This window comes from Alligator sinensis, unplaced genomic scaffold, assembly GCF_000455745.1.
Source record: "Alligator sinensis unplaced genomic scaffold, ASM45574v1 scaffold1153_1, whole genome shotgun sequence".
Lineage (NCBI taxonomy): Eukaryota > Metazoa > Chordata > Crocodylia > Alligatoridae > Alligator > Alligator sinensis.
The window spans coordinates 226143-236373 of NW_005842549.1; the positions used below are offsets into that span (position 1 = coordinate 226143).

Genomic DNA, 10231 nt, shown 5'->3' on the forward strand with positions numbered 1-10231 from the left:
GGACAGCAGCGATGCGTGCTTTCCTCTGCCACCTTAGTCCACGCGTCTCAACTCTACCCTGGGTCAAGATGGATTTGGGGAGGAAAGGAGCATAATAAGGCTCCTTGACGCATTCAAGGTGAAGCTTTTGCTGAGACTTCCAACAAATCCCCTCCTTTTTTTTTTTCTTGTGCTGCAGACATCTGGACTGAAACCCATGCTCACAAAGGCTACCCGTCATCTTGTAGTGTCTACTTATAGTCACACGACTAACTTTGGGATGGATTTGATCTGCTTATATTTTATCCTGGGTAGGCACCACAATGTGTGTGCAGCATTGGAGACTCAGGAAAAGCCTGGTCCCTTCCCCAGGATGTGGAGACAAAAAGTTTTAATGAAACAATGATTACATATAGGTGGCAGTGCAGATGACCTCACCTTCCTGAATGCACAGGTCATGTTTGGTACGTAAAAAAAGAAAAGATTTATTATTTTTGTTTTTACACCTGCCAGGTAGCACAAGACTATTAACACTATAACAGTCACTGAATGTACAATAAACATACACATTTAAATAACAGGGTCAGAATGATGCAACGTATGTCAGATTCAATGTCTCATGAAACATCCCGATTTAGTCCCAGGTGTTCTAGTAATCCTTTGAAAAAAATCAGGTATGATTCTTTTGGAGAGTAAGGAATTGGTGCCGACTTTTGCACTCGGGAGGCATGAGCACAGGGACCCCCAATGAAGCCAAGGAGGACTCCCTTAGCATATTCTTAGGGCAGAATTTAGCTCGCAGTGAGCAGAAGAAGTGTATTCCAGAATTAAGCTCCGATGGGACATTATTTAGGGGACAAAGAGACCTTAGGACTGGTTCAGCAAAAATTCCTGTGTCTTGCACTGCGGAAGTCCATGAGAGCTGTTTCTCGTTTAAGGGGGTCCTGCAGTACTGACATGCTGCAGGACTTCTAAGCTGCAAAACTGGGCCCTGTCTTCTGTACTTTCTCCACATCTGTGTAATCATTATAATCAGACAACTCATTAACTTGGAATGAATATGCATGATGCTTAATTCTCAGAGAAGAGCATCCTCTCATGCATCCATTAATTTGGGACATGAAGTGAACCAGCACACTGATCTCTGGCTGGTGATTTTGTGTATGATGCTGCTGTGGAAAAAAAGGACAGACTCCTAGATAAGCAAGATGCACATTCAAAGAGGCCATTTTGAAACTGCTTTCCACAACACTGGGCTTGTGTTCATCCTGAAAGAACCGGTACAAAAACAAGTGTCCACATTTTTTGATACTTTCTAAACAAAGTCAAAGAAAAAAAATAGCTTTTTAAACTCTACATTTACAACAATTTAAAGGAAAAAAGGTCCAATTTTCATGTCTGAAAACTGAGCCTTTTAAGACTTTAAAATACTTCCATAAAACAGTAACTACTTGCCACATGACATTTCCATATTTTTCACTTCCCTTCATTTGTACCATATATTTGGCTCTTTGAATTTTTATGACAGTGTCACTACATCATCTGGCAGTCTGAGGAAAGCCTCCTCTCTTGAACAGGAAACTGAGAGGCAAAACAGGGCAGTGAACTTCCTCTCCCACACAAACAACAACACCAAGGGCCCAATTTCAAAAGTGCTCAGCATCCACAACTCTGGATGAAATTAATGGGAACTGCAGTAGATTAGCACCACTGCAAGAAAAGGCCTGACTCAAATCCACTACGTAAAAAGAAAGACACTCATTGATTTCAAAGCACTGTGTGTGGATCAGGACCCAGGCCCTTAATATCTTTGAAGAGGCTTTTTAATGCCCCAGCATTTTGGGACGATAAAAGAAGCGAGATCCCAGGCACAAATTTAATCTACATTTTGGCAAATCACTTCAAGGCTACCCCAAAGCAATGCTGAGCCGTTACCGTATTTTGACAGGGCTTGTTTCATCACGCACAGTAATGATTTCCACTCTGTATTAACAGTGATACGTGGCATGAGGCCTTGCCAGCAAGTAAGCTTTCCAGTCGTCCAGTTATGGTGTTACTTCATGACTTCAGCTTGTTCTCTTACAGTTAAAATGTTAGCTTCATAGGGCTTGGTACTGCAACTTCTGCGTGGATTGGAGTCCTCGCTTGCATAAGTAATCCCATCAAAATCGGTGGGAATACCGATGGAAGGGAGGGTTGCATATTCACACTCAGTGCAGCACTGGAAAAGAATTATTCAACCTACTGATGTCTCTAATGTCATGAAATGCTGTTACGACCAAATCTTACACTTTCTGGAATAAATGTATCCTATTATACTGGCATTCTGGGATGACTTTTGAGGCAGAATTTCTAGAGGTTTAGGCATATACAGTATCTCCCCCATCAACAGTACTTGGAGCTGTGGTCATATTCTCCCAGGTAACAAAGTGAAAATGGTCCCCTTCCATTTGGTTTAAAGACAAAAAAAAAACCCCCAACCAACCAGACCCTTGAAGAGGAGCAACTTAAGGAAAAACAAACTGCCTTAAAGGTACAGCTTCCCTTTCTCCTGGTCCCAAAGCGTGACATGAGTTCTGTACACAGACCAGGTTTACGAACACAGGCAATCCTTTGGGATGGCTTTCATTGTCTTTTTAATAGTGGTCCACTAGTGTTCTTTTTTTTTTGTTGTGTTTCCTGAGTCCAAGGCTGGTCATTTTATGAAACAGTCCATAGGAATTACAGTGCATCATTAACAAGATCCATGGAAAATGTGAGTAACCAACTTTCCATCCAACCTTCACGGGAAAAATAAAACACATTTTGAGACAGCATTAGAGATAGCTACCTCAGCGTCTGCAAAGAGGTGTGCAAAGGGAGAGGAGGTTAGAGAGGTTCTCTTCCAATGTTTCAGATTAAAGTGTGTCTCAAACAGCAACTGCAAGGCACTGATTTTCGAGTGCCTTCTTACTTTAAAATGATCAAATCAGGGTAAAAACATCCACTTGTTTCCCCTCCATCCATTCTCTCCTGATACAACCATCATCATAGGACACAGCAAAAGCTGCTGTGCAGGTTAAAACATTACTGAGCCTTTCACATGCTTACAGGTGAAAGAAGAGTTTCCAGTTAGTGTAGGGGGAACACAACATAGGCTCAGTGTTTACCATCATGTGCTACTATGATTTCAGTCCATTCATCCAAGTGTTGAGGTTTCAAGACTGCACCTTTCATTCTCCCTAGAACTGCTTGGCAGGGCAAGGCAGACAATATGTAAACAGTTCTAAAGGGCTGCAAAAATAATAATTTAATTGACTGTTTCCGCACAGCTTCACAGCTTCATTGTTACGTCTGTCCCACACACACACACACACACACACACACACACACACAAAGAGTCTTTCTTTTGCTGCTGCTCCATCTTCCTAAGTGATCTGGGTCCTTACCAAGCTGGTAAGCGCCCTTCCTCCTTGGCCATTTAAAAAGCAAAGACAGAGGGAGCAGTTCCGACATACAGCTAACACCACAGGCAGTTTAAATTATGCTGTTTTGTTTAACTGTTGATGTTAAAAATATACACAGAGCATAAATTGCCATTTAGCCATTTGTTTGACAAGTCATCTCCTCTACTGTTACACTAAATGTTGTACACTGTAAATACTTCCACAAAGGAAAATAAGGGTCATCAGACATGCCAAAAAAGTAGAGCAAGCATAGTTTCCATTTCCTGACTTCTCTTTTCTATTAAAGAGCTGCATAAAATGGCGGCGCCCCGCAAGGATTTTAAGGGTACCTTTTAAATTGTCGCTGAGACTTTGGACCCCCTTAAAGCATTAGCAAGAACTCCAAGATGTTAGTTGAAGTGAACGAATACTTGAAAACATAATGAGCTCCAAGAGACCCAGGGGAGGGTTTTTTTTGGAGGGTGGCTGTCCTTATGGTCAGGTGACACTGAAGGATTTCTTCACTCATGTTCTGCTGGGAAAGTTCTTGGTTTTGTGATGTGCACTTCACTGCCTCCATTTCCATTGGTGGTCGTAGTGATAATGTATTGGGTCGTTTGCTGTTGATTGGTTGCTTGTGCTTCCAAGGGATCTGAGTGGGCTGGTGGCTGAGACACGCCCACCTGAACCCCACTGGAGAGCGAAGAGTTCTGTTTTACATCCAAATCGGTTTGACCTTCAGACATCACATAATGAGTCTGCAGGGTAAAGCAAAAATTACACAAATGTTTCATACAAGCTGAAAACCCAACTTTCTCTAAAATGTATTATAAATTATCTGCTGGGAGATATTTTGGCATGAATGAAAGATCTAACTGTATCATGTTTAAACAACTATGGAAACAAGCACAACACAAATAAGATACTTTCAATTTGTCATAATGTATGCTGGACTCCCTTAGGGAGGGTTAATCTACCATAGGCCAAAACCTGCTGTAATTAACACATCTCCTAGAAATTAAAATTAAACAACTGGATTTACCTCACAATCATTGTGAAAGTCTCTTATTCTACCTTGCACTTAAGTCAAACTTGCATTTTCTGTGTTCTACTTTACATGAATATGTTGGATCTCTTTCAAGGTACTTTCAGTACATTGGAAGCTTCCGCTGAGAGGTCATTCAGACCATTCAGTTATGCAGAAATTGAAACCATAAAGGCATCCAAAAATACTGTTTTGAAAATTAAATTCAAGTATATTACCTAAATTTATAACTAAAATTGATAATAATTTGAGCTTTGATCTTTCAAATATTTATCCAAGTGGAAAGTCTCTGTATTCAGTGCAATGAACACAATGGCTAGAAACAGATGTTGTATTTGTCCCTGGAAAAGTTGTGCCTCTTTATCCCAGAACAAAACCATCCCAGGATTTTTGTGTACAAACATCGCCTTTCTAGTCAGGGTTCAGTGAGCAGCTGAATGCACTGCCACTTTTCTACCATTGATTCAATAATGCAGTCCTGAGATAATTGTTCAGATACACTTTGCAATGTCCTGGGATATACTGTTAGCACTTCTAACATTTTTAGGATATATTCTGGGACAATAGATGTGGACATCTAAACAGCTGAACTTTGTCCCAGGATAAAATGATTTATTTCAGGACAAACATGACATCTGTAGCCAATGAAACCAGCTCCTCAAAGTTACTTTTGTGTGTGTAAGTGTCTGGCAAATTCAGAACTTGCAAGCACCTTCGGTTTTCCTCATCTCTTAAGATATGCTACTATCTTCCTGGAAGGACATGACTGCTTCCTTCCTACTAAACAAATCATTTTCTGCATCAAGGAGTCTAAAAAACCCTAATCCATTCCTCCTCATTCCAGGACAATTTTGACCAGGTATGTCATATCACTTCTGGACTGCCTTCTTGGCTATGGATTCTGTCCCAATATGGTAGCTGGTCCAAGAACTGCAGAAAGCCTATTATGCTTTAGATTATGTAATCCCATCTGCCACACACTCATATGCAGACACACTCAGTTTTCATGTTAGCTTCCAACTTAAATACAACTGCTCCCCTATTGTGACACTACCATTACCATGTTCTCTGCTTGATGTGCCCTATTACTGTTTTGGTGTTCTCTAAAATGGTTAGACCTTATGGCTAAGCTTTATTCCTCCCCCCAGAACAAAAGCTGCATCCCCTTGCTTACCTGTGTGACAGCTTTCACTTGCCCTGTATTCACTGTGGTGACAGGAGTACCTACAGCAGTCTCTGCGATCACATATTGACCCTGTGGGATGGCCATCATCTGAATCTCAGATGCTAGAAGGTAGAAATTGGAAAAAATATAGTCAAACAGTCTCATAGGTTAGTAAGGAGGACGATAAGAGTGGTCAGAAGGTCTAACGCAGTGACTCCCAACCAGGGTGCCATGACAGCCTTTGAAGGGTACTGCAGGGAGTGAGGAGATAAGAGAGGTAGGTGCAGGCTCTTCCTTCCAGCTGCTCCTCCTCTCCCCACTCACTGCAGTGCAGGCTCTTCCCTGCCGACTGCTCCGCCTTCCCAGCCGCTCTTCAAGTGGGTAAGCACTACAATATATAAACGATGTGCTGCTCAATTCACAAATGTTACGGCAGGGTGCCTTGAGTCTAAAAAGGTGGAGAACCACTGTTCTAAAGCAAGCCCAGAGAGTGCTATAGTATATGCCCTCTGATCACCCTGCTTTTCTGTGGAGGTAAGTGGAAAAGGAGGTTCCAGGATGCAATGCAGCAGGACTGCTCAAATGAAATGGTGATTGCACGTTGGCATCTGCTGTCTCTATGGGTTGCAAGATTAACGTGGTCACAGATTTACATGTTGGGCTTTTTGTGAATTTTTCCTGCAAAGATTGAGCCCTCCTTGCTGAACAAATCAGGCACATGGAACCAATTTTCTAATAGTGAAAACAACATAGCACTATTGACTTCAGTGGAGCTATTCCAACTGCCATCAGCTGAGAATCTGCCCCTTTTCTAGACATCACATCCTGTTGTCACCACAGATGAAGAACTCCTTAAGCATGTGCTGCTCAAGGATACATAAAGGTTCCAGCCACTCAGAATTGTACAAGAAGTTATTTATATTTGGCATGAAAAGCCCATTTCACCTCACCCCTGTGTGAGCGCTTTCAGACTGCATGTATGAGCAATCCACAGTCAAGGACAGACATGTGCCTGATACAGGGAATCAGTGGCACTGTTCCCACATTCCTGATACTTACGGTAGCTACGAAATGAGTTCCACGGGCTGGGTAAGAATGTGTGTTGGACTGAGGAGCTTTGCTGCTGTTGGAGGGTTTGGTTTTGTGCTGATGTGTTGGTCTGCATTTGGGAAGGGCTGAGTTCCTGCTGCGATTGTTGTGAGGAGGGACTCAGTGGCTGACTTCCCACCTAGAACAAGACCATAAAAGCACATATTATTGTTTACATTCCGGCATGCTGAAGCTTACATTTGTGCTGCTGTATGTACCTTCTTCTCAGTAACAGGAGTCTGACACTAATCCCATGTAAACCTCAGCCTGGGTTAGCATTGAATGACAGTCAACCAGACTGTCAGCAAGACAGGAATCAGTGTGTTTTCAGTGCAGCTCTCAACAGAGTAAATATCTGTATTACAGCCATCAAACCTCTGGTACTCTCAGGGCCTTACACATTACACTTAGCACGTGCTACTTGTAATTGGTGTTAACATTAGCATGTGGTTTGAGCAGTCGCATATTGAGGGCTAATACCCCCTGTAATGTGCACTGCTCTGACCTACCCTTAGAGGGCTGGTGATCAGGGGAATGGCTAAGAACCAAGTTGGCTTCTGAGCCTGCCCAGCTCACCTGTTCTCAGGGACAGAGTAGGGGGCCTGGACTGTGGCAGCCAGGGGCTGGAAGGGTCCCATTGGGCCTGCCAGCCCCTGCCTGTCCTGTGTCCCTGCTGCCCCCCCACTACCTGGATCAAGCCACCTGCTGTGCCTTGTCCCTTTAACTCCCAGGGCTCCCTCCCTGCCCCTTAGGGCTTCCCCATCCTCCCTGGCCCTCACAGCTCACTCCTGCCCCTGCGTGTCCCCTGGTTCACCTGTACTGCCAGCGCTGTCCCAGGGGAACAGCAGGAAAGGGGAACCCACCTGCCACTGCCACCAGGCCACTACTACTTTCTGGGCTGAGACCAGCCCAGAGAGCAAGTAGTGGTGGCAGGATGGTTCTTCTTCCCTGCTTGTTCCACCAGGTCAGTGCCAGGAGCCGCAGGTTAAACCAGGAGCTCCTGGGGTGAGGGGACGGGGGCAGTGAGCAGGGATCCAGGGTGCAGGCCTGATCCAGGACAGTAGGGGAAGAGGTTCGCACCCCCCACACCTGCATCAGGCTGGCACTGGGCTCAGTGTCTGCTCCTTCCCCCCAGATCAGACCTGCCACATCATCAATGCCCCCTCCTCCCAGGATTGGGCCCACCGCACTGCCTGCCCTGCCTCCGATCAGGCCAGCCCCCTTGCATCCTCAGATTGGACACACCCTCCACCCCTCCAGCAGCCAGCTCACCTGCAACTCCTGGAGTTGTCCCACCTGAGCAATCAGGGAAGGGGAACTTGCCTTCCAGCCACCCTCTGGGCTGGGCTCAGCCTGAAGAACAGTAGCAGCCCAGCCACAGTGGTGGTGGCTAGGCAGATGAGTTCCTCTTCCCTCCCTGCTCCCCTAGGACAGTATCAGAACCTACAGGTGAACTGGGAGATATAGGAACCAGAGGTGAGCCATGAGGACCAGTGGGGTGGGGGCAGAGGCAAGTCCTAAGGGGCAGGGGAGGAGCCCTAGGGGTGGGAGCAGGAACAGGGGGGGCGCTGGGAGCCAGGAAAAACCTGGAGTGGGAGGGGAGGAGGGATTCTTACATTTAGGTGCTGTCACTATGAAGAAAGATAGAGCAGCTGGAAGTGGTTCCTCTTGGGATGCTGGAGGACCACTCCCAACTGGCTTTGGACCTATGGAGCAGTCATACATGACTGCAACGTGAGCTGCTCAAAACCAGTTACAGACAATCCTCAATCGAAGAGGATTATCTCTGAGCCACTTGGAGGACCCTTAGCACTGTGTTTCTCTGCCCTAATGTGTGGACACTTTTGTTTTAATGGCCCTTAACACACATTCAAGTTAATGTGTAACAACACCCTCAGATGAGGCCAAGCACTGGATGAATGGCATGGAGAATAAACACACTGCCATCCCTAGGGGTGGTTCTTCTTCAAATGCTAAAAACGGAAGTCTTGTTCTTCTGTTGCCTCTGCAATACTAGTACTAGTACTACTATTGAGGATAATGCATTCACTTTATATAGTTCCTTTCATCCAAGGATTTCAAAGCCTTCTTTGAATTAGCCTCACAACCTCTATGCATGGCTAATATTATTATACCTAAGTTTGTGATAGACAAACTGAGGTACAAAGGTATAACTTGTGCAAAGTCACAATGTCTCTGGCAAGGAGCTGGGATCAAAAGAGAAACAGAAACGTACAAGTCTCTAGCTGCCAGGAAGAGACCAAGACTATAAGATGAACACCTTCCCGTGATAAGAAGAATCAAATTTCAATCTACTGACACTTCAAAAAAGGTTTTAATTTTTCCTTAGCATTTATATTTTCTCAGTTTATCATCTTCATCATCAGTCGTAGAACCTAAATCTCCTCTCACCAGGTACTAACTGGCAGGCAATGCACCTACCATTGGTCATCATTCAGTGCATCAAAGCCAATAGCTAAAGAACTATTGTACCTATCTTCAAGGCTGCCAGGGAGATTGTACACAGCTAAACAACTTGAGTGATGCAAAAAAGGGAGATGCAAACAGTGTTTCAAGTAAGGGACCTTGGATCTTAGCCCACCCCGTTCATTTGCTGAATTTGATGACTGAAAAGCCTATATATTATCCTGAGATTTCCAACAGGAAGAGGGTAGTGCTAAATGGTGTTTTAGAGTAAATGACTACAAGGGACCAGGGCTAGATTAACGCATAGGCAAACTAGGCATATGTCTAGGGCCCTGCCCTGCCCTTCTACTGGCCTCACCGTCACAGTGGCTGCTTCCTAGCGCTGGCTCCAAGCCCTGCTCCCCACAGGCGGCAGCACTAGGGTGGGAAGGAGCGTCTTGACCAGCCCGGGGCTCATGAGTTTGTTTGTCTAGGGCCCACTAAAGGGTTAATCCGGCCCTGCAAGGGCCCTGAAAATCTTTTTGGCACCAAGCCAGTCTGTAGGAGGAGGGTCGGAGGAGGGGCAAGCTGAAGTGCTTTGGGTCAAGATACAAGGGGGTCGTGGGGAGAGGGATGTAACGGTGGGGGTCAACTACAGACCCCCCCAACCAAGGGGAGGAGCTGGACCGGGAATTTTCGGGCCAGCTTGCAGAGGCACTTAAGGCAAGGGATGTAGTTGTCATGGGTGATTTAAATTACCCGGACATCCGCTGGGAGGAGCAGTCAGCCAGGTCGGACGGATCCAGGAGGTTCCTGGCCGAGATACAGGACCTCCACTTAACCCAGGAGGTGCACAGTCCCACCAGAGGAAATGCCCTGTTGGACCTGGTCCTGGCCATAGGCGATGATCTGGTAAGGGGCCTCCAGGTCCTTGACCACCTGGGTGATAGCGATCATCGCTTGCTGGAATTCATCATCCAGCACAGGGTGACAAGGGCCTGCAGTAAGGAAGTAGCCCCAGACTTCAAGAGGGCCAACTTCAACGAGTTGAGGAGATTGGTGGGAGAGACGCTGGGGTTCTCGAGGGCAGGGGAACTCAGTGCCCAAGATGAGTGGTCGTTC

The 10231-nt window shown here is 45.5% G+C and overlaps 1 protein-coding gene across 3 annotated transcripts in view; it reads right to left on the minus strand.

The window, feature by feature from the left end:
* Positions 1 to 444: 444 nt before the first annotated feature.
* Positions 445 to 10231, minus strand: part of PRDM10 (PR/SET domain 10) — a 63662-nt gene continuing 53875 nt past the window's right edge. For 2 of the 3 annotated variants that reach the window (XM_025213821.1, XM_025213823.1), the window contains 3 exons: positions 6674 to 6842; positions 5624 to 5736; positions 445 to 4162 (listed from right to left, as the gene is read on the minus strand). In XM_025213821.1, the coding sequence (XP_025069606.1) occupies positions 3926 to 4162; positions 5624 to 5736; positions 6674 to 6842 (519 nt within the window). In that variant the 3' untranslated portion in view covers positions 445 to 3925. The remainder of the gene's footprint in view (positions 4163 to 5623; positions 5737 to 6673; positions 6843 to 10231) is intronic. The other variant, XM_025213822.1, reaches the window with a different exon arrangement.